At 51.1% G+C, this 27150-nt stretch overlaps 1 protein-coding gene across 1 annotated transcript; it reads left to right on the top strand.

Annotated features, from left to right (window-relative positions):
* Positions 1–5829: 5829 nt before the first annotated feature.
* LOC143692990 (olfactory receptor 14A16-like) lies at positions 5830–6786 on the top strand. Its single transcript, XM_077173073.1, has one exon. The coding sequence runs from the start codon at positions 5854–5856 to the stop codon at positions 6784–6786; it is 933 nt and encodes a 310-aa protein (XP_077029188.1). The 5' UTR covers positions 5830–5853.
* Positions 6787–27150: the final 20364 nt, after the last annotated feature.

Here is a 27150-nt window from a genome sequence, read left to right as displayed (position 1 = left end):
AAGCAAATCCTGTGGAGACATGGTACCCCTGAGAGGATTGAGTCAGACAATGGGACTCATTTCAAGAACAGCCTCATCAACACCTGGGCTAGGGAACATGGCATTGAGTGGGTGTACCATATCCCCTACCATGCACCAGCCACAGGGAAAGTAGAGAGGTACAATGGACTACTAAAAACCCAGCTAAAAGCTTTGGGTGGGGGATCTTTCAAAAACTGGGAACAGCATTTAGCAAAGGCCACCTGGTTAGTTAACACCCGAAGTTCCACCAACCGAGCAGGTCCTGCCCAGTCTGAGTCCCTGAATATAATAGATGGAGATCAAGTCCCAGTGGTACGTGTCAGAGGTTTGTTAGGGAAGACTGTGTGGATCAATTCTGCCTTGAGTACAGACAAACCCATTCGTGGGGTTGTCTTTGCTCAGGGACCAGGTTGCACATGGTGGATAATGCAAAGAGATGGAACAACACGATGTGTACCACAGGGAGATCTGATTGTGGGGTGAGAATGATATGCAATATCACTGTTTGTTGGATGTTACTGCCATTGCCTGTACATTAAACCATACAGACATGAGATAGAAGGAAATGTGTAAGTGCTGAAGGTCTGGGCAAGTGGAAGATGGAGAAGGAGATGTGCAAGTGTCGAAGGTCTGAGCAAGTGAAAGATGGAGCTTTGAGTGAGTAAAGTGAAAGGGGTGAAATCCTGCAGCTCTGTAGTATAGGGCTGGGATTCAGTGGTCCAGCATGGGGATGTGATGAGGGCATGATGGGTATTGCTTGTAAATTTTGGGGGAACAGATGGAAATTCTGCGTGAATAAATGCATGATGTGTGGTAGTCTGTTGATGATATGGGGATAAGGGGTGGAATGTCCTAGGGTGACGTTATGATGCTTGTATCCCCATTCATGTGTTCTGTTTATGCTGGATATTATGTTCTATGCCTCTAAGACTGGCTCTGAAGAGTGAAAGTTTTGTTTGGGTTTTCTTATCAGCCTGGCGGGACACAGAGACGCGCAGTACATAGTGCTGCTTTTGCTTTTTGCCTTTGCTTTTTGCGTTGCTCTCTCACTCTTGCTTCTGCTTCACTTCTTGCTCTTGCTTCTGCTCATTAGCTAGTTTACCTAAACAGTCCAAATTTCATCCTGAACTGTTTCTCCTTTCCTTTTTGAACCATCTCGAACCTGCTCCGGACTGGGACCTGGGAACACCGAGCGTTTGCACCTTGTGGCCTGCAGCAGCTGCCCCAGCGCCGGAGGGACTGAGAACAGAGCGACCACCCCCAAGAGAGAGTTTCTGAATTTGTCATCTTTTTCAGAGTGGTGTCATCCGGTATTGTTCATTCTGTGTGCTGGGGGGTGCTGTGCTTGTTAAATAAACAGGTTCTTTCCACTCCTCTCCGAGGAATCCTTCCCAAACTGGTTGCGGGGAGGGGCTGTGTGGGTTTGCTTTCTGGAGGGACCCCCCTTTGGAGATTCTCTCCCAAATTTGCCTTAAACTAGGACACCCCAATATGGGATGGAAAACAGGATTGATTCAGACCGGGGAACTCATTTCACATGAAAGATATTGCAGAAAGTTGTTCAGGCCCTGGGAGTAAAATGGGAATTACACACTCCATGGCAACCATAGAGTTCTGGTCAGGTTGAGAGAATGAATCAAACTCCTAAAAGAGCTCTAGTTAAGCTAATGACTGAAACCCAAATGTCATGGATAAAATGTCTCCCTTTGGCTTTATTAAGAATTAGAACCCAACCCCAGTCAGATCTGGGGGTGTCACCCTATGAAATGATGTTTGGGTTTCCCTTCCTGACCTCACCCCAGAAGGCTGCCACCCATGAGGAAGGGGAAGCCAATGCCAAGAAATAAGTGATGTCTATAGCACAAACCTTAGAAGGGCTAAGACATAAAAGGGCAATTCCTCAAACTACTACCCTGGATTTCAGAATCCATAATATTAATCCCGGGGATTGGTTGATGATTAAGCCATGGAGAGATCAGCCTCTAACTCCTCAGTGGGAAGGTCCCTTTCAGGCACTGCTCACCACCGAATCGGCCGTGCGAGCTGCAGAGCGGGGATGGACTCATGGCAACAGAGTCAAAGGCCCAGGAGAAGAACCAAAGAGTGGACTGTAACATCCAGGCTGGGTGAAACAAGATTGACTCTCAAGCAGAGACTCAAAGACAACCAGGAAAACACCAAGATGCCCAAAAAGCAGAGTCAAGCTTCCACCAGCCAGCTCAAGAACTGTCTTCCTGTTTTCATGGGTGAGAATTACCAGCATCTGTTGAGGGGAAATACCCAAGTGACAGTAAAAGGCAATGGGACAGCTTCTTTAAGAAAATAAGACAAAGGAAGGAGGGCAAGGCTGGGTTGGCCCCTTTGTTTGCTACCAAGAAGGCTCCATAGCCCTGCTGTGAGTAGCAACCCCATGGGCATGGTAAGGTAGGGACAAAAGGCCACACCAGACCTCTTTCATGCCTCAGTTGTCTTTTACTTCAACAGGGACTGGAGGGCAGGACTGAGTTGGCCTCTGTGCTCACCCCTAAGATGCACCAACTATGGGTAGCAGCCACACAGGCACGGTAGATGGGAGTCAAAGCCACACGGGACCTCTGGGATGCCCTTTTGTCCATTCCAAATAAGTGTGTCTAAGGAAAACCCGAGACTTTTTCTCCTGTTCCCAGTGTCCTTGCCCACATCAACAGATGCTGGTATGACTCATTCAAGAGAGAGAGAAAAATTTTGACTCAATTGTTTGAATAAAATGACTTATAGAAAAAGAAAAGGTGAGTTTGTTATAGATGAGTAATCCTATGGTTGACTCTCACAATTAAGGGGTGAATATTAAATATATGTTAAGAGAAGTTTTGTAGATGTACAGTTATCCTTCCCCTCCCCCTTGCATTGCTATCACAGGATGGCCTCAGTAGTTGGGGCATTTGGGAGGGTTGGCTTGTTCCTATGGCAGCACCTGACCTCCAATCAAGGTGTGAGACAGTGATCTCCACCACTGGACAGAGAAGGAGTCAATTGACAAGACTTTGGGAGGGGCTGGAGGTATAAAAGGCAGAACATCCATTTTGTAGATGAGCACATGGTGACTGAATCCTTTGCTCCTGATGTGGTATCCTTTCCTTTCTTGATTCAGTCTTCTGCTGTATTTTGATAAGGTCTTAATAAAGCATTTAAACTTTTGAAAGTGAAAATCTTTTCTCACATGGGGTTGGGGAATGTGGGGCAAGGTTGTCCACACGGGGTCACCTCTCAAGGTACAACTTCACTGACCTGGCCAGACCTCCTTAGGAGAGACCCTGGATCAATATCAATCACAGAATGCTGCAATCACCTTTTGTACAATAGAAAGAGCAATAAAAGACACCCTTTGAGATAGGAATACATATTACTTAGAAGCTCTTTGAAATATTTCTCTATAACAGTAAAAAGAAATCTTTCTGCTGAACTGCTCCAGACCAGAGGAAATCAAGGCAGAGCCATGGTTTGTCAGGACTTGCTTGATCCTAATGAGCCCCGTGGTGAATTTGAATCTGAGTCTGGAACCTCAGGGCCTGAGAGGAGATTGCAAAAAAACTTTCCAGGAGTCAAAGTCAAAAGAAAACTCCAAAGTGTCTCAAGGCATGAATGGGTCCCACTGAGGTCCATCTCTAACACAGGCTCCTCATGGATTCCTTGGAGGAGAGAACTGGAGGCAGAAATTGGACAAAACACCTCTCAGAGATTCAGAGTGGAAAGGAGAATCCAAAGTACCTTAAAAACCTTGAGTATCTCAAGGCATTAATGAGCCCCACTGAGTGTCAGTACAAAGCTCTCAAGGGACTCATTAAAGCAGATAATTGGGGCCATGATTGCACAAACCTCTCACAGAGTCTGGATCAAAAATGAAACACCAAGTACCTTAAAATAATTGAGTACCTTGAAGCATTAATGACCCCACTGAGTCTCCTTACTGACAAAGCCTCCCCAGGGACTAATTACAGCAGATAATTGGAGGCTGTGACTGCACAATCTTTGTCATAGCATCTGTATCAAAGGGAAACACCAAGTAGCTTAAAAAACTGAAACACCTTGAAGTATTAATGAGCCCACTGAGTGTTGTTACTGACAGAGCCTCTCCAGGGACTAATTACAGCAGATAATTGGAGGCCAGGATTGCACAAACCTCTCAGAGACTGCAAGGCAAAAGCCAAACCCAAAGTCCTTTGAAAAAGCTGCAGTCCCTGCAGGGAGCATTCAGGAGCCCCCAGGGCCATTGCTGAGCAAGGCTCCCCAGGGACTCCTTGCAGCAGATCCTTGAGGCCACTGGGATGTGGGCTAGGGGGGGATGCTGAGGGCAGCACAAGGGGCTGACAGTGCCCAGCCTGGCTGGGGCTGTGCCAGGAGGCCCCAGGGCCTCAGCACAAGGTGTCTCCTCCCAGCCCTTGCTGGCACAGACCCTGCTGTGCCCCAGGGCACCAAGACTTGGCTTCTCTTTGTCCCCACCTGTCATCACTGCCTGCAGTTCTCTGCTCTGCCTGGGGCCTGGGGACACTTGCTCAGTCGTGTCCCTCTCTGGGACCCATTAAAAATGCAAGAAAGTTTGGAGTTGGATTCTGCCTTGGACTTCTGGAGAGGTTTCTTCAGCTCCCTCTCAGGGACTGATGTCCAGGGCCTGAGCACAAAGCCCCAGAGGCTGATTAAAGTCCTTGTGCTGTGTCTGTGCTGCTGAGCTGGGCTGGGCTCCTGGCCCAGAGGCAGCTCCTGGTCACCAAGAAGAGCTTCAAAAGCACATTTCTCTTGCTGAGCAGCTCTTGTGCCAGCCCAGCAGGGCTGGGGCACTGCCTGCAGCCAGCCCGGGCACAGCACAGAGGCACAGAGAGCTTCAATCAGTCAGGGCTGGGACGGGGCTGAGAAGTGCCTGGGGCACAATCACTGCCAGCCCTTGGCACAGGAACCTCTGGCTGCAGGACAATGCAGCTGCAGCTCCTGGAGCCATCTCCTGCAGCTGGAACATGCCAATGCCTGCAGAGCCTGTGAGTACATTCTCTGCTTGTCTCTTGTGCAGAGCAGCCAGGGGTGCCCAGGGCTGTCCTGCAGAGCAGGGTCCTGCAGCCCAGGGCGCTGTGCTGGGGCAGGGACTCTGCTGCCTGCCAGGGACAGCTCTCAGCCAGCCCTGGCAGCTGCTGCCAGCACTGGGGGACAAGATCTGGGTGGGGGGAGACAGCTGGTGAGGCTTGGAAATGTTCTCCTTGTGTGGGGAGGATGCTGCATTGTTCAGGACTGCTCCCAGCATGGCATTTAACTGCAGGACATTTCCAAGCAGGTTATTCAGGGAGCACAGCAATGCAGGGGTTGCATTAAAGGGAAAATCCTGATTTTTATTTTACTGCTCTGGGTTGCCTGGATGGGAAACTGCACATAGATAATCATCTCTGAGTTCAGGTGGAAAAAAAGCAAATTTCTCTCCGGTCTGAGTAAAGCAGGCAGTGACAGAAATCAGCACAGAGCCCCTTAGAGGCAGCATCAGTGTTGCTTTTCCAGCCTCCTCAGGGTTGCTCTGACGTTGCCATCAGAGCCTGCAGAGCCAGAGCTGCCCCTGGGCAGTGCCTGAGCTGGGAGGGCTCTGCAGGGCAGAGCTGAGCCCCCAGGGCTGGGCTGGGCTCTGGCAGCACTGGCAGGGCCCAGCCCTGGGCACAGGGAAGCAGCTGCTGGCAGGGACAGCTCCAGGCAGCAGAGCCCTGGGCAGGCAGTGGGGGGAAAGTGCCCCCAGCCTGTGCTGGGATATTTCAAGTCCTCTCTAAACCCAACTATTCCATGATTACTTTTCTTACAGATCCCCATGCCAAGGCACAGCAAATGTCCAACAGCAGCTGCATCAGGCACTTCCTCCTGCTGGCATTGGCAGACACGCGGCAGCTGCAGCTCCTGCACTTCTGCCTCTTGCTGGGCATCTCCCTGGCTGCCCTCCTGGGCAACGGCCTCATCATCAGCGCCGTAGCCTGCGGCCACCACCTGCACACGCCCATGTTCTTCTTCCTGCTCAACCTGGCCCTCGCTGACCTGGGCTCCATCTGCACCACTGTCCCCAAAGCCATGCACAATTCCCTCTGGGACACCAGCAACATCTCCTACACTGGATGTGCTGCACAGCTCTTTTTCTTTCTCTTCTTTATTGTGGCAGAGTTTTGCCTCCTGACCATCATGTGCTACGACCGCTACGTGTCCATCTGCAAACCCCTGCACTACGGGACCCTCCTGGGCAGCAGAGCTTGTGCCCACATGGCAGCAGCTGCCTGGGCCAGTGCCTTTCTCAATGCTCTGCTACTCACGGCCAATACATTTTCCCTGCCCCTGTGCCATGGCAATGCCCTGGGCCAGTTCTTCTGTGAAATCCCACAGATCCTCAAGCTCTCCTGCTCGCACTCAAACCTCAGGGAAGTTGGGCTCATTGCTGTTAGTGTGTGTTTAGCATTTGGTTGTTTTGTGTTCATTGTTTTCTCCTATGTGCAGATCTTCAGGGTTGTGCTGAGGATCCCCTCTGAGCAGGGACGGCACAAAGCCTTTTCCACCTGCCTCCCTCACCTGGCCGTCGTCTCTCTGTTAGTCAGCACTGCCATATTTGCCCACATAAAACCCCCCTCCATCTCTTCCCCATCCCTGGATCTGGCCCTGTCAGTTCTGTACTCAGTGGTGCCTCCCTCCCTGAACCCCCTCATCTACAGCCTGAGGAACCAGGAGCTCAAGGCTTCACTGTGGAGACTGATGACTGGATGGTTTCAGAAACATTAAACTGCTGACCAATTTTTGCAAATCATTTCTAATAAAATCATCTGTAATCCTTCTTGTTGCTTTTATTTTGGAGGTTCTTTTCCTCTGTTTTATTTTTTAATATTGTCCACAAAGAATTGTCATTGTTTGTGCCATTGGTCATTTTTTTTCTCTCCACCTTCCCTGTGATCACAGACTGTGTCAATGAGGGGCTGCGCTCTTGGTGGCTTTAGAGGAACTAAAGGATCTCCCAGCAGAGTTTTCTGCAGAGATGCCCTTGTGTTGCCTTCTCTGGAGCTGCAGCAGCAATGTCTGTGTGCAGAGCTGGGGCAGATCAGTGCTGGCCCAGCAGCTGTGCCCAGCAGCAGCAGCAGCAGCAGCACTTGGTGTTGCCAGTGCTGCTGCCGTGGCCCTGCCCCGCTGCCCTGGTGGCCCTGGTGTTGCTGCAGGGCCTGAGTGCTCTCGGGGCCGGGCACAGCCCTGGGGGTGGCAGTGCCGGGGCTGCAGCAGGGACAGGCCATGGGCACTGCTGGGGCAGCGCTGAGGCCTCAGGCCAGGCCCTGGGGGCTCCAGGCTCCTTGCCCAGGCTCTCTCAAGGACACGGCCAGGCCAATGCTCAGCACAGAAACCCCCGTGAGCAGCCCCAGGCTGGCCGTGGGCAGGCTGGGGGCAAACAGCATGGCTGGGGCTCTGCAAGGGCCCTGGGGCAGATGGGAAGGAGCAGCAGAGCAGGGGCTGATCCATGCCCAGTGCGCTGCACAGCCCAGGGCAGCGTCCCAGAGCGTCCTCATGCAGCTGCCAACAACATCCCCCCTCTGCAGCCCTGGCCTCTCCCCCAGCTCACACAGGTGCCCCATCCTTGCAGGCACAGACACGGCAGCACTGCCTCAGCAGCCCCTGTTTGCATTGCACACAGCAGGGGCAGCACCCCCATGCTGTTGCTGTGGGGACACGAACCTGAGGGAGCACAAATGCCATCAGCCCCTGGGGCCAGCAAGGCCTGCGGGACACCAGGGAAACCACTCAGCTTTGTCCTGGCCTCTGCACTCAGCCAGAAAGTTTGTTCCCATCAGCTGGGAGTTTCCTGTGCCACTGCAGACGCTGCTGCTCAGAGCCAGGGCTGCCTGGCAGCCACCCCCAAACTGCCCTGACCATTTCCTTTGTGCCACCTTTGCTTTCTTTACTCTTCCTGGTACATATTTCTCTCTAATGCCCACCCCAAGGGGTCTAGAACTGGACACAGTGTTTGAGGTGCTGCCAAATCAGTGCCGAGCACAGGGCAAGAATCCCTGCCCTGCTCCTGCTGGCCACACCATTCCTGATCCAGGCCAGGAGCCATTGGCCTTCTTGCCCACCTGGGCACACTGCTGCCCCATGTCCAGCCTGCTGTCCATCAGTCCCTGCAGGTCCCTTTCTGCCTGGCTGCTCTCCAGCCACTCTGTCCCCAGCCTGTAGTGCTGCAGGGGTTGTTGTGGCCAAAGTGCAGGACCTGGCACTTGGACTTGTTAAACCTCACCTTGTTGGGTTTGGGCCCTGGATCCAGCCTGTCCAGGGCCCTGTGCAGAGCCCTCCTACCCTCCAGCAGATCAACACTCCCAGGCAACTTGGTGTTACCACAGTTCATGATACCCTAAATTGTCCCAATGGTCTCCATGATTTCATGAGGCCTCCCAGTGTCACAATGTCCCTTTGGTTCCATGGGATCCCTTGGTGTCACAAAGTCCCTTGGGCCCTTGGGCCCTGCAGTGTCACAGTGGATCCTTGGTTCCATGAGGTCTGGCAGTGCAGCAATGCTCTCCTTGGTTCCACAGTGTCACAATGGCCTCTTGGTGCCAACGGCCACCATGGGGTCAAACATGTTTCCTTCATTCCAGGAGTCCCTGAGGAGCAGCCCTGGCCCCTTGGTTCCATGGGGCCCTGCAGTGTCATAATGGCCCCATCGTGACACCAGGTCCTGCTCTGTCACAATGCTCTGCATGGTTCCACAGGGCTCTGCAGGGTCATAGTGGCCTCTCTGGTTCCATGAGGCCTCAGAGTGCCACAATGAATTCCTTGGTGCTGCAGTGTCACAATGGAGCCCTGGTGACACAAGTTCCTGCAGTGTCACCAGGGACCCTTGATTCCATGGGGCACCACAGTGTCACAATTGTCCCCTGAGTTCCCAGAGTCCTTGCAATGGAGCAATGGCCCCTTGATTCCATTGTCCCCAGGCTCTCCCAAGGGTCTCCTTGGTTCCGCAGTGCCACAATGGCCCCTTGGTTCCACAAGGCCCTGCAGGGTCACAGTGGCCTCTGTGGTTCCAGCAGGACCCAGACTGTCACCATGGACTCCTTGCTTCCATTCAGCCCCACAGTGTCACCATGGCCCCTTGGCTCTGTGCTGCCATGTCACACACAGTGTCACCATGGTCCTCTTAGTGCCACCAGGCCCCACAGTGTCACAATGGCCCCTTGCTTCCCCAGGGCCCTGCAGTGTCACAATCATCAGAGAATCAACCAGGCTGGAAATGACCTTGGAGAGCATCAAGTCCAACCTGGCACCCAACACCACCTTGTCACCCAGACCATGGCGCTCAGTGTCACATCCAGTCTTTCCTGAAATACTTCCAGGGATGGTGACTCACCCACCTCCCTGGTCAGCCCATTCCAATGCCCAATCACAGAATCACAGCCCTGGTGCTGCTGGCCACACCATTCCTGATCCATTGGAGTGCCAGGGGTTGGATGAGGGAAATGGTGGGGAGGGGATAGGGAAAAAGTGTTCTAGATTGTCATCCATGAAGTGTCTTGATTTTCATATCTGTTCAGACTGGATTAGAAGGTGCTAGAAGTCAATATCAATTGGAGAGTGCTGATACTAGTCTACAAACAGGAAAAGAAACTTAACCTGACAAAACACTTCTTTCTGCATTGTTGTCAATACAATGTATTCACTTAGAATACACTTCTGAAATCTGTCTAATCTTTCAGAGAATTTAATAAAAACATAGAATATTCCCTATGGCTTTTGTTGTTCTGGAATTTTTGCAAAAATGTTTATGAGCCTTCCTGACTGAATTCCTGAACTGAAGAGCTCAAGAAAGAAGAGGCCTCTGGAGTAGTAAAACTCATTAGGAAACTCCGAGTGGCCGAGGATCCATGCCCATCAGAGAAGCAGTGAACAGAAATGGGCACAGCTTTGTGGCTGTCCCAGCTTTGGCATGGGCCCTGGGCCTGGAGCAGGAGCAGCTCTTGAGGGCCCCAAGGCCGGGGCTCTGGTGCTGCCCTGGGCAGATGGGATGGCAGCAGGGGCTGCAGAGCTCTCAGCACCTCAGGCCGAGGGGAGCAGGGCAGCCAGGGAGCCTCCTTTGGCCTTGGCCAAGCACCTTCCCCCATGGCTGGGGCTGAGTCCTGTGGCAGCTGCAGCTGCTGCTGTGCCCTTGGCAGGGGCTGAGGCCGTGGGGCCAGTGCCCAGAGCAGCCTGGGCTGAGCAGAGCTGTGGGGCCAGAGCCGGCTGGGCTGGGCTGGGCTCAGAGAGGCCCTTGGTGCTGCCCAGAGCTCAGGGCAGCTGGCAGAGCTTGCAGGGAGCTGGGCTGGGCTCCGAGAGCCTGGCCCAGAAACCATCAGTGTCCATCTCAGCCTGGCTGAGCGTGCAGAGGCAGGACTCAGGCCAGGCCTTGTGGGGCAGGGCCAGCGCCTGTGCAAGGCATTGCAAACAGGCAAGTGGCCCAGAGAGGAGGCTGCTCTGTGCCCTTGGTGGCATGGACAGAGCAGGGAAGGGGCCCAGGACATTTGTCAGCGCCAGCCTCTGTGCCCATGTGTTGGCAGCCCTGGCTGCTGAGCCCAGCTTTGGCCTGGGCTGAGTTTGGCTGTGGCCCAGCTCCATCCTCCTGCGGGGCTCAGGGCCTGTTCCCAGCCATGGCCAGCCCTGGCTGCCTCTCTGCTGGCCCAGAGGCGGGCAGAGCCCGGGGCAGGGCTGTCTGTGCAGCCCCACAGGTGCCAGGGGCTCTGCAGGAGCTGGCAGAGGCTGCCCAGCAGGGAGGCCATGGGGCACAGAGCCCCAAGGCTGCTGTGGGCACCACGGCACAGGGGCCGTTCCCAGCCGCAATGCTCCTGGCCTGGGCTGGGCCTGCACAGGGGCTGGGCCACCATGGCTGGGCCAGCACAGGGCCACAAAGGGGCCACGCAGCTGCTGCTGGGGCTGACAGCAAGGCCAGGCACACACAAGCAATTGCTGAGCATGGCCTGCGCTGGCCAGGCCTGACTGTGCCAAAGGCAGAGCTCAGCTGCCCTTGGCGGCTGCAGCAACACTCCAGAGCCCAAAGAGCCTCCATGGCTGGGCTGGAGACCAAGGCTGCAGGAGGGAAATGCAGGGCTGCTGCGGGATGGGGAGGCCATTGAATTCCAGCACACACCTCAGCTCTCTGATGATCCCGGCACCATGCTGGGCCCTGTTTCAGCCTGGAGCAGAGCAGATGTTGATGGGACAGGATCCCTGCGGGGCTGTCAGGGACCTGCAGCTTGCAAGGTGCTCTGCTCTCCCTCAGGTGCTCTCGGAGAGATCCAACCCCAGCTCAGGGCACCTCAGGGCACAAGTGGCACTGCCTGTTGATGGGCACACAGCTGATGTCTGCCTCGAAATTGGCACAGGTGTTAATACCTGTTGGTTTCATAATCCACAAGCAAATCTTTATTATCTGGGTCATTAGAGTACTTTCAAGAAATGGCAATATTTTTCCACCAGTGTCCTGGTTTGAAAAGGATGCGAGTTTTTTGGGATGCTGTTGTCAAACCAATCGGTGCTCAGATTTGAATATTGGCACCTTGTGTGGCCACTGATGACATGGATATGCCTCTGAGAACACAGGGAGTTAAAAGCAGGGAACTCCCAGGGGAAGCTCTCTTGGTTCTGTCTGTGAAAGAGGTCAGAGCTGCCCTGCCCGGCTGCGGGCTGGCAGGGGAGGGGAAGCCATGCGGCCGCGTGAGGTAGGCCGGGCCTTGGACAGAGAGGGGAGGTGAAGGCCCCTGCAGGATGGAAGGGTGGAGGAACATTGGAGAGTCAATGGGCAGCCAGCCCCCCAGAGAGAAAGAGAGAAAGAGAGAGAGAAAGAGAGTGAGCCTGTGCCTGTGCTTGTGCCAGCTTGAAATTCGGTATCACATGCAGGCAGCACGGCCAGCCATAAAGGAGAAGGGGGGTGCAGCGAGAAGGTGCCTGGCAGGGCAGCCATGGGAGTTCTGGACAGGCAGAGCCTGAGATTTTTAACCCTTTTCTTGGATGATGGAAACCTTACTGATCCTCCTGGAGTTGAATGAGAAGAGAGATAGAGATGAGAGAAGAGGAAATGGGCCATGAGAGGAGTTGAGAAGAATCTTCGTTGAGAGGAGGTGATGGAATGGCCTTTGGCTGGACTTTTCTTGTATAGCCATGAACAGAACCATTTTTTTCCTGTGACACAGAGACTGCATCTAGGGGGAGGCAATGGCTTGGAGCCAAGTGAGTGCAGTGATGTTATGTGAAGGAGTGCGGGAACAGAGACAATGGGTGAGGAGGGTGGTGGTGCTCTCCATCTTCAGGGAAGAAGAAGAAGATCTCTGTTCTTGAGACCCCTCGGCCCCAGGGGCTGAATTTGGGAGGGACAGGTGTCCCGAAAATGAGAGACTGTGCTTTTTTTGGAACTGGGCAAAGCATCCTTAAAAGGGGAACCCTAGAAGCAGCTCTGGTCCGTGTGCAGTGGTGAGAGCACTGGGCATGAAAGGAAGATGTCACGATGGCAAATGATCTCCAGGCAGTGCCACGTGTGACATGGAAACACAAAAGGTCTCAACTGTGTTTCCAGGGGAAGCCTATGGTACAAGAGGGACTCCTCTCTTCTTGATGAACTGAGAACTGATTATCTAAAGGGTGGTGATGGACTGAGAGTTGGTGATCTGAGGGGTGGTAGCTGAATTGAGAATCCAAGGTTTTGTCTTACTGTGATGTATTGGGAATTTGGTGGGGGGAGGAGGAATGTTTGGAAGGTTTTCATCCTGAGTTCTGTGTGTGTTTCTTTTATATATTGTAAGTTAATAAAGTTTTTTTTTTCCCCTTTTATTCCTCAGCTGGAGCCTGCTTTGCCCTATTCCTGGTCACATCTCACAGCAGACACCAGGGAGAATGTATTTTCATGGGGGCACTGGCATTGCGCCAGCGTCAAACCGCGACACCTTTGTAGCAGATGATTGGCCCGTCTATAACTCAGAGCTCCTCCGCACCACAGGTAAGAGACCCAACCTGGCAGATACTTGGGACAGGTGGACAAAAATGCTGCCCAATGCTCTAGAGGAACCCCAAGAATTGGACCTGTTGGGGTCCTCCAAGGCCACGTACTGTGTCAAATTTTACTTTAGATGTCTGAAAAACGATTGGCCAGAAATTGACCGGACCAAAAACACATACCAAAAAGACAAATCAGCAATTAACAAAGCCTGTAACTATCCCTATGGATAACTATCAACTGTATTGAAAAGCGGTAAATGCAACGCCTTATTACCTATCAAATTTTAACATGGTCTGATTTCTTTAACAAGAATGCTAACAAATGTGCCATATAAAATGATGCCAGATACAGTCACAAAAAGCTGTTGGGTTGTTCAGCAATATGCTAAATTGCACATTATTATATTTATTTTCCAGTAACCCGGCACTTCAAAAAGTCTTACTGAATTTCTGTTTCCATGGAATTTGCAGTTACCATGGGTTTTTCTCATAACTGATTTACTCATAATTCTAACATGCTTGTTACAACTTGAATCCCTCCACTGCACCATCATGCTGTTATTTCACTTATGGCTTATTCACCTTTAAGTAGTTTTTTTGTGTTAATAACCTTGGACAAAATTACATCATGCCATTCTCTGTAACTTTTAAGGATGTTCATTTCAATTCTGTTAAATTAAAGCCCAATATTGTAATGCTCAGTTACATTCTGTTAAATTAAATAAGGCAAAGGTGTTTTTTGTTAAATTTTGTAGATTTAATTTCTGATAAGTTTCAGTATTACTAAATTTGAACAATGTTCTGTTCCAGTTTTTATGGGTCCAGTTATGTTTGGTATTAATAGTAATTAACTTTGAGTTCTCTCGAGTGCGCTTTTTGTTCTACTAAGGTGATAATGAATTTAATTTGAAATCCTTTTAGGGCTGAGTTTAAGTTCCTCTTGTTAAGCTCTAGCGCTGTCCAAATAAATTTCTGTCAGGTTTGAGTGTTATTTAATCTGAGGTATCATAAATTTTACTAGTGAGCTGTTCAGTGTTTTCCTTTGATGCATTTATTCTGTCATAAATACATCAATCTTTGTATTACTGTTTTTATAGCCAGCTTTTCATCTGCTTTACCATCTTTTGGTGTAATTATATGCAAGACACGTGTCATTTCAGGATCCACCTTTTGTTCTCTAGCTGCTTCTGTATCTCCCAGACCAGACTACCCCTCTGGCTGGGCTCCGCACTCTGGCTCTATGGTTTGACCCAGTGCTGCCTCATCATTTTTAAGTATTTTTCAGAGTTCCAAGAAATGATATCTCAGCTTTGTGGGAAGCCTCCTCTAAACTGATGGTATTGTGACATCTACTCTCAGTAATCAGATGCAGCCCCAAGTATTATTACAGAACCACTCCAACATTCTGCTGGGTTTAAAGCATCTCTGTGCTGAGGAAATTTTGGAGGAGACAGCTCTTGCATGGTTCACTAGTCTGTCACCCCTAGACCTTTACTCCTCAGTGCTATTCTCAAGAGCCTTGTTTTAAATGACGTTTAGGGAATTCTCTCCCACTTAGAGCTTGGGTGGTGGCCAGGCCTTTGCTCTTCCTGGATGGGAATTGCCAACAGACCCAGATGTTTTCTGCATCAAAACTAGATTTGAGTTGTTTTGACTTGGCAATTTGACTCTCTAGATATGACAGTTGAACTCTTTTTAAAGGCAGCTTGGGAATTATTATCTGGAAATAATTCTCCAAGTCCCCCCTGAATCGAGGTTTGTCAGCTGTTTGCAGACTCTGGGATGATGGTACATTATTGCAGAGATTGCTATTTACCTAATTCCACCTATGTTGTTAGCTTTGTCTGCTATTTGAAATATTCCTGATTGTTGTATCCAAATTATTCCTAATTGCTCTAAGTTTCTTGTCCACTGCATGTATTATTTTGCTATGATGTTTCTTCATACTCATAACAAAATACATGCATCTCATTCTTAAAAAACAATAAAGAAAAGGAATGAATGCCGTAAGAACGTTCAAATAATGCAATATGTACATGAGAAATTTGGACGACTAATCATTTTGAATAATGCAATATTTACATGAGAAATTTGGAAAAAAGATCATCACATCTAAATCCCAGTTGAGTGTTTCACCACAGTGAAGCCTGATTGATTCATAACTTCAGGAGAAGATGTGCCTGTGTTTCATCAGCAGCAGCTCAAAGCAGTCACCTGTTCATTCCATCAGATACTGATCAGCTCTGAAAAAATGAGGCCCAGTGCAAAGAGAAATAACCTCATCACCTTGCAGCCTTTGCTTAAAAGGTTTCCTTGCAGCCTTTGTGGCCAGGGCAGGAACAGGAGGAGGACTGCCCAGACATGGCTGTGTCTGGACACTGACAGAGGCAATTTGCCAACAAAAGCCTCCTGGCATCCTCACGGTACAGAGCTCCTACGAACCTTCTCCAGTTATTCCCTGTTCCAGCACCCAGGAGGACATTCAGTGATGTCAAAGATCAACATTTCCAGCTCATAGACTTTCTCATACTTCTCAACTCATTGGAAACAATGGTCATTTCTTTCCATTTCCCTAAGAGACATTGGACATTATTCTTTTGTTTTCTCATGCTGCAAAACCCTGTGTCAAGGACTTGATAGAATTTGGTAAGTTTTGTTGATTGTAATTGGTCTTTTATCTATCTTATCCCATATCTAACAGATAACCAGTGATAACCTTGATGAGATAATGCCCTCACAAGAGTGAGCTGTTTCAACATCAGAACATAGGAGCCTTTTTTAAATGAACGAAAAGGGGGAGATGTCATAGACAGGTAGAATAATGATAAAAGAAAGGCCCTATGAAATCAGGCCTTGTTCTGCCATGTTAATAGCTGGCCTGTCATCACTTCTGAGTGCATCTAAGCAGTTACAAGTTCCCATGTGAAGCCATTGTGAGAATGAGACTTTGTGAGCAATCTATTCTGAGGGTGAAAAACAAATGCACCTGCAACAACAAGGGATTTGTCCCATGAGAATCAGTGAAGAGAACAGGTAAACAATACAATAGAGAGATCTGATGCACAAGTAAAATCTATTTTATTAACCAATAATAGAATAACTGATAAGAAATCTCTGAACAAACTAAAGTTGAAAAACACAAGGTTTTTCAAACTGTGTAAAATGAGTTGCATGAATAAAGAATAAAGAGTTCTCCAGCTCAGCTGGGTCCTCTGGGATTTCAGTTCCCCCCTTCTTTGGGGCTTTGGGTTCCCTCTTCTTTGGGGCTTTGGGTTCCTTCTTCTCTGAGATTTTGGCTGCCTTCTTCTGTGGGATTTTGCTTTCCTTCCTCTCTGGGGCTTTGGTGTCCTTCTTCTCTGGGATTTTGGTTTCCTTCCTCTTTGATGCTTTGGTTTCCTTCTTCTCTGGGATTTTGGTTTCCTTCCTCTCTGATGCATTGGTTTCCTTCCTTTCTGATGCTTTGCCTTTCTTCCTTTCTGATGCTTTGCTTTCCTTCTTCTCTGGGATTTTGGTTTCCTTCTCTGAGATTTTGGTTTCCTTCTTCTCTGGGATTTTGGTTTCCTTCTTCTCTGGAATTTTGGTCTCCTTCTTCTCTGGCATTTTGGTCTCCTTCTTCTCTGGCATTTTGGTTTCCTTTTTCTCTGGGATTTTGGTTTTCTTCCTCTCTGGGGCTTTGGTGTCCTTCTTCTCTGGGATTTTGGTTTCCTTCCTCTCTGATGCTTTGCTTTCCTTCTTCTCTGGGATTTTGGTTTCCTTCCTCTCTGATGCATTGGTTTCCTTCCTTTCTGATGCTTTGCCTTTCTTCCTCTCTGATGCTTTGCTTTCCTTCTTCTCTGGGGCCTTGGTTTCTTTCTTCTCTGGGATTTTGGTTTCCTTCTTCTCTGGGATTTTGGTTTCCTTCTTCTCTGGAATTTTGGTCTCCTTCTTCTCTGGCATTTTGGTCTCCTTTTTCTCTGGGATTTTGGTTTCCTCCTTCTCTGGGATTTTGGTTTTCTTCCTCTCTGGGGATTTGCTTTCCTTTTTTGGGATTTTGGTTTCCTTCTTCTCTGGGGTCTTGGCTTTCCCCTTCTCTGGTTTTGGAGGTTGCTCTCCCACAGAGACACCCTTCTTCTCCTTCTTCTGCCTCTCTTCATCCTTCCACCTCTCTAAGGCTTTTGCCTCCTCCTCAAGCTTTTTATCTGACTGCTTCAGCTCCCTTCTGCAGACAAAACAGAAACCATGGCTGAGAGTCCCTACCAGAAACTTGGGCTCCCTAGTCCTGGCTGGCTCTGCACTTCATTCCTTGACCCTGAGGCCATTTCCGTGAATTCTCCTCAACCCACAGAGGCTGGGAACATCCCAAGTGAGGCCATTGGTGGAAGGGGACCTCCAGGACCAGCCAAACCTCAGCTTTGCCATCAGAGGCTCTTGACTGTGCAAGCTCCCTCTGAAGGCACAGCCAGACCCCTCCAGCCCCTGCCCAAGGCTGATCCAGCAGCTCTCTGTGCTGGTGCCTGAAAACGCCCTTTGTCTCTTGGCTTCCCAGTTTAGAGCAGAGCACAGATTGCTGACGTCTGCTTATCTCTCCTACAATTCTTATTCAGCTCATTCAGCCCCCTTCCTCCTGGGCATAGCTGAAGCATGATTTTAAAGAGTTCAGATTTCAGCTGAGGCTTAGAAGCAATTCCCATTGATCAGGATGTAAGTTAGACAGGCAGACCATAGGTTAATGATTATGAGATGCTTAAGCCGGAGCTGAATGTTCTATTGTTTATCATGAGGAGCTTCTTTCTAGAAGGAAGTGGAGGAAGTGAACTGTTATAAGAACATCTTGAAACCAGGAGAACAATGCTTAGGACCTGGGCTTGATGTCAATCAGTCACTAAGCAGGGGACCTTGGATCATGCCAGAGGGTCACAGAGACCTGATGAAGACATTCCTGACTTCATCCCTTAAGACCACAGACCCAATTCAAGACCCAATTCAAGGGAGGAATTGCACAGGTGTGAAGGACCAATGACCTCATTTGAATACAGAGCGGGGATGGGAGGTGCTGGGCTTGTGCAGATGTATTGTATGTAAGATCTTGGGCAATAAAGAGAGGGCAAAGAACCTTGGGCAGCGCGGTCACGCCTTTTAGGGACGGCTCTGGTGCCTCCCGCCGGTGTTAATAAACACACCACTGTCTAACTTTAATTAGTTAGAGAGTCTGTGTCCGTGACCTTTGGTTTTAATGACTCCTAGCCTGCTCCTTCATGAGAACAATGCTATCAGTCAGAAAGCAAAGGCTGCAGGAACTCCTCTCCTGCAAGGCAGGCTCTTGTCAGCCAGATTTCCTGCAGGAGCCCAGCTGTGACCAAGCAAACCAGTGCTGGCTGCCATGGAAACCATTGGAAGCAGCCTCGTCCCTCTCCTCCCCATGAAACCAACTTCAGCCTGGCCTGAAGAAGTCCTGATGCACAGGCTGGCTTGAAGCAGCCTCCACTCCCAGCTCCACCCTGGGCCTGTGTGTCCTGAGCTGGGCTGCCTTGCTGGAGCTGAGCTTCTCCTGTGCTTGCCCACGGCTGCAGCTGCAGGGGAGCCTAAAGGACATGAGCTTTTCTGGCTGCTGTCCCACCATAAGGAGAGCCCTGGCAGATCAGCATTGCAAGGGCTTCATCTGGGGCAGCAGCAGGACCCAAAGCAAGGTTTGCTCTGTGCCCCACGCCTGCCCATACCACAGTGCCACTGTTTTGGTGAAGAAGGGAGATGATGAAGAAGATGCCACTCAACACCATGCACTTCAAGACACCTCTAGAGGCAGTGCCAAGGCAAGCCCAGAGCCCAGCTCCCTGCAGGCAGCAGCTAAGCCAGGAGGGCTCAGCACTCCAATAGAGAAGAAGATGTTGTGTCTCAACAGGAGAAGGTCCTTCCTCTCTTGGCAGCCAGGGAGCTCAGAGTGGCCCTCCCTGTGTTGCTGCTGGCCCTTGCTATGCAGCACCTCTGAGCTCAGAGTCCTTGGAGCAGGGAAGCCCTGCAGGGACAATAACCCATGGCAGAGCAGGAGCCCATGGAAGGCTGACTCACCTCTCCCTCAGAGGGGCCTGAGAGCCACAGTTGATCTCCCGGGGGCTCAGGGAGGAGCTGACACGTGAGGCCTCCCCGGGCACCAGCCCCTCGTAGCTGGGGCCTCCCTCCACGTGGCACAGCTCCGGGACACTGCAGGTGCTGCTGAGGTGGCCAGAGAAGGTGGAGGAGACCTGCTGGCTCTCTCCTGGCTGCAGCACACCTGGCACTGGCAGGATACTGAAAGCCTGGGTGGAAGACAGGAGAGATTGAGCTGTTGAGCATGGCAATGGATGCAGAAGAGCATCTTGGAGCAAAGTGCAGCTGTAGCCAGAGGGGCCTATTCCCCAAACACTGCCAGAATCACCCTCACCTCATCCTGCATCCATGCCACTGACCAGTGCAGGGACCATGGGGAAAATCTTCTCCCATCCTCACGGGTCAATGCATTAATTAGTACATTACATGAAAGTGACCTGGGATGTCTCCTGGCAGTAGAAATTCTCTCTGATGCACAACTTGCCTTTAAAAAGTTTCAAAACTTCCTGCTTTTAGAAAAGGAGGAGGCTCAGAGTGAGAGCTCTTGGAGCTGAGGGAAGGAGCCCAGCCCAGCTCATCTGACTCCTGAGGCTCTTCCCCTCTCTCTCTGATTTAAATGCTGCTTTCTCAAGGTGCTACAGCAAAAGCTCCTGCAAAAACTTCCTGTGGAGCACCTGAGGAGTTCCAGGGGGAGCAGTGCCCTCCACAGGTGCTGCACAGCGTCCTTGGGCAGCCCTACAACGTGTCCTGCACAGCCTCTCCAACAAGCAGCTGCTCCAGCAGCCCTTTGTGATGGGCCTGCAGGGATGGGAGGCCCCTCTGTGGCCAATGCTGAGGGCCCCCAGCGGCACTGGCAGCTCCAGCCCTGCTGGCCACACTGACAATGGGCAGTGAGACAGATTCCCTCCTGCCTTCTCCGCTCCCAGGGGAGTGTGCGCCACGTCCAGGGAGCACCTGAATCCCTCCAAGCCTCGTGGCAGGTGAGGGTTTGCAGGAGTTGGTGCTGGCACCTGGAAAACATGCCATTTTCTGTGCTGGGAGGAAGAGACAGCCACTTTGCAAAGTCTCCCTTTGTGAGACAGCTTCAGGGCCAGCAGTGCAGCAGCAGCTCTGGGTGAAAGCAGAGCCCTGCAAACAGGGAGTCTGGCTGCCTTGGGAAGAGGCTCCATGGAGATCAGGATCATCCCAGCTTGCTCTGGGAAGGAAGCTGGAGGTCTTACCATGATGATGCAGAGAAAAGGCTCATCTTACTTTGGGAAGGAAACAAGGCAAAAAAAAAATCCCCCACTCAGCACAGGTCTGTAGGATCTGAGTCAGCTTCTCCAAGGAAAACTCTCCTATTTCTCCCTCCCACTCAGCCCATACCCAGCCACTGGCCCTGCTGCCCAGCCCACTGTCAGCACAGCACGGCAGGGCAGCAAAAACGGAGCTCAGCATGAGCAGGACTTGGTGCTGGCAGGCTGGGGAGGCAGCACAAGCAGTAGGGGTACAAGAAAATCTACCTCTGCTCCTGGAGATTGGGCAAAACCCCACGATTCTTTCAGGGCTGTGGCTGCCTCCTCCACATTTCTAATCCTGAAGTGTCTCCTTAGAGATGCCGAGGATACCAAACTGGGTCTCTTCCCCTTTGGTGGCTGGGGTTGGAATTTAGATGGGTAAGGCTCACATCTGGAAAAGAACACAACTATGAACAGGGACCTGCAGTGGGAGGGAGGGACACCTGCACGAGCAGCTCCTGGCCAGGATGCAGCCCCTGGGTGGGTGCTGGCACGTTGACCTGAGAAATGGTTTGATCCAGCCCTTCCCAATCCAGGCTGGAGCAGGTCTGTTCTAAAGGCAGCCCAGGGATGACACTGAGCTGCTGCAGCAGCTGCAACTGCTTGCATTGAGCAACTACAGAGGACAGGCATGAACACCTGGTGGGGATGCAGAAAGCACAGTGGGAGAGGGAAAGACAGAGAAGGCAGCAAAAAGGTGAGATCTGAGGCACCGAGGGGCAGACCCAGCCAGTGCCCAGCCAGCAGAGCCCCCCCCAGTGCCCAAGGCCAGAAACTCTGCAGCTCCACCAGGGATTTATCAGGAATGTTCCCCTGACACTGCTGGGGGGTTGGTTGACATTTCCCAACACTCCCAGGCGACTCAGGTCGCATTCCCCATCCATCCATCCATCCATACATACACAGGCTGTGGTACTGGGATCCTGCCAAGCTCTGCCAGCCTTGGGCTTGGGGAGATTTCTGCCAGCTGTCCTGAGCTCCGTAGTTGTGCTCTCTGTTCCAGGAAGCAAGCAAGAAAGATTTAAAAAAAAACAAAACACAAAACAAACCACAACAGGGAAATCTAAAAAACCTTCAACAGCTCAACCTTGCTCAAGTTATTTCTTTAGGGACAGCTACCACTCTCCAGCTGAAATGCTGGGCTTTTGGGGAAAAAGAAAATTACATGTTCACCTCCAAATCAAAAAGGATTAAGGTAAGAGAACCTTTCCAACTAAAAATTATTGGCCCAAAGCTTTTACCTTTGCAAGAAATCTCTAGTTAAGACCAGGCTGACAGTTAAACAACTGGTCCTTCTGGTGGGGAGAAACTCTCCTCTTTGAGGGAAGCAGCCTGATAGTTGAAAGCAACTGTTTTGTCAAACTTCAGGCTCCCTGGCACAGCCTTCATTGCCTGTCCTTCCTGTTCACTGATTTACAGGCAGTGCCACAATGGCCCAGGTTCCGATGTCTGGTGCCATCCAGGGAATTTGGCATTGCCATTTCCATATGTTTTAATAGAAGTTTCAATCCTTGCAACCACCCTTCAAATGCCAGCTTTCCTTTCTTTTACAGAAAGCTCAAGGTTCCCAGAAGTCTTCTGACGTCCTCTTTTGTGCTCAGAGAGATGACATTTTCAAACAGATGTTTCCAAAGTTAACAGCATTTGAAAGAAGAATGAACTCAAATGCCCCTGGATTCCAGCTCAGCCAAGCTCCATTCTGTGTCAGACCCTGAGATTGCCACCTCTAAGGCAGGAGCTGTTTGTGCCACCCATCCCTCCTGTCCTTCTCCCCAGCAGCCTGGGCCTGTTTTCCCCGGCAGAATCCCTGTCCCTGTGCACCCTGCCAGGAGCAGCTGCACACAGGCTCACATCTCCCCTTGCCCTCACCCGTGGGTTTCTCTCATCCCCGAACACGCCGATGGCAACGTTGGTGCGATGAGTGCCCAGGGCCTGCACTTCCACCACAACTGGGATCTCTGCTGTGCTCTGGGGCTGCACAATCCCACAGGGCTTGGGGCTGGAGTAGAGCACAGCAGAGTCCTCCTTGCGTTTCTGGAAGGGACAGAATGAAATGCAACTTCAGAGGCACCTCTGGAGAAACTTTAGACTCCTTAACATCCACCGCAACAGCAACTTACACACACGTTTCAAACTCCCCAGCACAAAGGTAAAAGGCACACACAAGATGCAAGAATTGTAGGCTTAGCACTCCCAGGGGAACCTGCAAGGAGGCTGCCAGCACAGGCATTGGTGTCTGTGGATGCAGCAGCTTTTCACAACCCTCTAAGATCTCCCACATGAAAACACCCTGAAGACCAGAACATCAACTGTTTCCTCAGGAGCTTCAACTGCCTCCTAAAGTTTACAGTCAGGTAGGATCCTGCTCTCAGCAGATCTATAAGACTGAAGAGAAACCAGCAAGTTCTTATCCAAACCCTTTTTTCCCCTGATAATCTCCTCAGTAATATTTGACAGAAGGAGGTGGATGTGATGCCAAACCTGGGGAATGAGCCCGTAGCAGCCAGGAAGGTGGCTGGGATTCCTAATGATGATCTTCCTCTCATACGGCACCTTCAGGTGGCACTCATCGTACATCAGGACTGGGGAGGACACTTGGAGCTCAGGAACGAGACATCTGGGCAGAGAGAGGACCCCAGGGCAATCAGAGATACTGAGAGAATGGAGAACGTTTCCCCCCAAAGATTGTGCAATGGAGCAGAACACGTTGGTCACTGTCAAATGCACATTGAACAGCCCTACAGGGATAAATTGCCTTCTACCTCTTCCCACTCCAACGTGTCTTGTCAAGGAGGGGCAAACCCTGAGAGGCAGCACCCAGAGGCTGCCCAGTGCCCCAGGCAGAGCACTTTGAGCCACAGCTGCCTCAGCCCCTCCTTTACCCAAGAAGGCTTGCAAGGACTCCTGGAACAGTCCCAGTGAGCCACGAGCTCTGGGGGAGCCTTCCCAACAAGGATCAGGGCTCCCTAAGGCTCAAGGAACACACAACCCTAGTGTCTCATAAAAATGACTCCCTTCTCTCCCATGGTGCTGTTGCCCTGCCTGACAACTCAGCTGCTGGCCCCAGCCTTGGAGGGCACGAGACAGCAGCTGCCCCACAGAGGGGCTGATCAGCCCCTGCCAGGCCCTGCAGCTCCCTGGCTCCTTCACTGCACAGCTCCAGGCCCTGCCTGGCCCCAGCTCCACCTGCTTTACAGAATGGCAGCCCAGGCACTGCCTGCATGGCTCTGCCTGGGAGAGGGAACAGCACCAGGGAGCTGCATCCCTCTGGCATCACACTGACACCCACAGCAGCACAGCAGGGTGGAATTCTGCTGCAGCAAGAACGACTTTTGGTTTAAGTCTGAGAACATTAAAGCTCAAAATGGGAAGCACAGGGAAGGAGAAAAACTGGAGCTGACCTGCCACATCAAGGCTGCTTTCCCCTCATAAGACCTTGCCCTCCCCACTCTTGCTGGGAGCCACTTTCCCCTGTCATGTGCCCTCATGAACAGAACCAGACCCTGACTCTCAGCAGGCTGCCTGGTGTGTCCCAAACCAATGCAGGGTGGTCACAACCAGCACAACTCCACCTCTTGCAGGAAGAAGGAGAGGAGGCCCTCGGGAAATTTGTTCCACCTCAAGCACCAAAACCCAGGCCAATCAATGATACCATTCCTGGTCCCTTTAGAAAAGGGCCAGGACTGTGCTGGGCTGTGAGCAGGGGTGCTTTTCACCACAGGCTGCTGCCCAAGCACTGCTGTTCTCATGTCCAGCTGGCACAACATGAGGCCATTAAGCAGCTCTTCTCCTTGGCAGCTGCAGCCAGCAAAGCCTGGGCAAGGCAGTGCCTGGGGGAGGCCAGGAAGGGCTGGTACCTGGCTGTGATGATCACTGATGCCACTCCCTCACCAAAACCCTCCAGGTCCACCAGCAATCTCCTGTAGAATTCCATCACCGTGTTGGAACACAGGGTCACCTGGTAGAAAAAAGAACAGTAAATTCTTCCTTACAAAAGCTCATTACCTACATGTGACATCCTCCAGTTCTTGAGGAAGGATTTGGCTTTAATTCTTCTGCTGGTCCATGTGTAGAGCACAGTCTCAGAGTAACAAAAGCCTTCTGGCAATAGCAGATTTGTTAAACACACCTTGCTATCACAGCATAGGTCAGCTTCATTAAAACATTAGACTAAAGCTCTACACACCACTGTATTCAAATTAAGGGGCCAATTTCTCATCTGACTACAATGACATAAATGCAGAGGAAATCTGACTTGAACACAATGAGTTCAGCTTTACAGCAGAAGGCTGAGGGCAAAGTGTGGCCCAGCAGGTGCTGGGCAGTTCATGGCTGCCATGGTACCCAGAGCCCGGGCTGGCTCTTAGAACTCCGGCACCACGCCAGGAGTGGGGAACTGCCCCAGGGTGGGCATTTACCAGAGGCAGAGCCCTCAGAGCCACTTGCTGTACAGCGCAAGAGACAAGCCACCACAGGGACCAGGCAGAGGAGAAAGGAGGAGGCTCTCTGTCTTGAAGTTCCACAAGGAAGGGTTTATTCCAAATAAAGGAATCAGAGGCACAAGAGCCCTGGACACTCCTGTGCCAGGGCTTTTGTAAAAATACAAATCAGGGGGTGGATACAAACAGCAAATCAATAGGGAATCCTCAGGGGAGGAGTGAGGGGATTACATCAAGTGTCTGGGACCACTGGGGGTAGGAGGGTAAAGAGGATGGGTCACATGGCCAATGGGGTCTCCAAGAATAGGGGAATTCCAAAGGGGTATTGCAATCAGGGATTGGCCCGAGGTTCAAGTGGAAAAGAAGGTTTGGGAACAAAAGGGGCTGGGTTGCCTAGACAGGCAGGGAAAAGAGCTGGAACAAGGGGCAGGGAACGGCATGAGGGACAGCATTGAGGGAGGGTAAAACACAGGCGTGAGCCAACTCAGGGAGAACATGGGTGTACAACAGAACAAGGAATCGATAAAATCAATTGGAACCGCAACACATGGCTGCAGAGGTTTTTGTCTCCACTGGAGATCCCTGCAGTGAACACAAATTTTTCTGCTCCTCAGGAGAGAGAAAATGAGACCAAGAAGAAAAGCTAACTGCTTTATACAATGACATCTCTCTGACAGCCACCTTCTGCCTTCATCCTTGCTCTGCCCACTTGCAATCAAAGAAATCGCTCTCAAAAGCAAAAGAATGGCTTCAGGACTTGACCATATGGTATTGATCTCAGTGTAGGATTTTGGAAACAAGCCAGTGCTCCTTGAGGAACATCCCGGGTAAGCCAGCTAGCAGAGGCCTCCCAGCAGTGCAGATCTCTCACTGCCACGATGCTCAAAGCTGGCACCAGAGCTAAAGCCCTCCCACACTCCAGTGAAGCTTCAGCCCTGGTGCTGAAGCATCTACGGCTGGATTCTTCCCATACCTCAATGTCCTGGTGTCCCTGGGGGAGGATGGTTCCTTGGCTGGGATTCATTGTGAACTCCCTTGGCTCCACATAGAAATGAATTCCCTTCCTCCAGGATGGGTCACCTTCTTTGCGTATTTGATCAAGGCTGTCAACAGCCGGCTGCGTGCCATCGTCCGACATGCGGAGCTTGAATGTCACGGGCACCATGGAGCAGTTGGTGAGGCGACATCTCTGGGTATAGGGAAAGCCTAGGAAAGGACACAAATATCCATTTAAGCACCCATTATGGCATGATCCTGGTGGGAATATCCTGCCAGGATAAAAGTGAGATTGGAGTTTAGCTCTTTATTTTCTGAACTACAGCTCACCGAGAAGCTGCATGAGGAATTAATCATCACTGAGTTCCCTTTGACACTGATTCCAGACTGCAGCCTTGAAAATGCCCACTCCTAGCCCTGCTGAACACTGCAAGCTTCTCTCTTTGGGAGGGGAAGGAGCTCCCTCCCCTGCCCCAAACCAGCACCAGTTATCTCTCAGTGATGAGTGTGCACCCAGACCCAACATTTACTCTGAGAATTCAAGCTGTCAAATTCCCTGGTAAGTCTGCCAACATTCCCACTGTTTTCACGATACATAAACAGTGAGTTGTCATTGAGAAGAAGCTACAGCAAAAGGAAATGAGGATGGAATCAGGAACTAGAATGTGATGCACCTTAATGCAGTTTCTCTCTGCAGGACCCTTAAAGCATCTCTTGGTTTGGGCCAAACAGACTGAGCACATGACAGCTCAGAGCCCACTCAACTGGGGGCAAACCCCAGCCTAGCAATTAGGAACCATGTCCCACCTCACCCAACAAACAGGGACATCACAGCCATGCTGCTCACTGTGATTGTGCCTGCAAGGGGATCCCCACTTTGGCTCTGAGATTTGCTTTCCATCCTGCAAAGCCAGAGATACCGCCACACATGGTGGGGATCTGTCTTTTAAAGCAGGACAGAGACACTAGAAAATACTGCCTTTCTATTCCTTGGTTCTATTTGATCTCACAATGGCAAAATGCCCCCTGAGGCAGCAGCAGTTCACAGCCTGAAGAGGCTGCTGGGGCAGACCAGGAGTGAGGGATGCTTTTCTGTTGGAAGGCACAGATCCCTGACGCTGTGTCCCAGCCCAGGCAACACTCACCAAAGGAGATGTCCCCGAAGTCGAGCTCAGGGAGGTCGAAGTGTAAATTCGGTCCAGTGACGCTGCCCCTGGAGGCCGAGGACAGAGCAGGAAAGGGCTCGGTTAAAGGCATTGCAAAGGTCCGGCTGTCGTGGCTCGGGGCACAAAACCTGGGCTCAGGGCACCCTGGGTTTCCAACCAACACAGCACCGTGTGCTCAGCACAGGGCCCTGTGCACAGGAGGCAGCTCAA

This window comes from Agelaius phoeniceus, unplaced genomic scaffold, assembly GCF_051311805.1.
Source record: "Agelaius phoeniceus isolate bAgePho1 unplaced genomic scaffold, bAgePho1.hap1 Scaffold_110, whole genome shotgun sequence".
Taxonomy (NCBI): domain Eukaryota; kingdom Metazoa; phylum Chordata; class Aves; order Passeriformes; family Icteridae; genus Agelaius; species Agelaius phoeniceus.
Note: the sequence above shows the minus strand (reverse complement) of the source record. Positions and strands in the feature narration are given on the sequence as shown.

Coding starts and splice junctions, on each gene's coding strand:
- LOC143692990 (XM_077173073.1), top strand. CDS start 5,854: ATGTCCAACAGCAGCTGCATCAGGCACTTCCTCCTGCTGGCATTGGCA.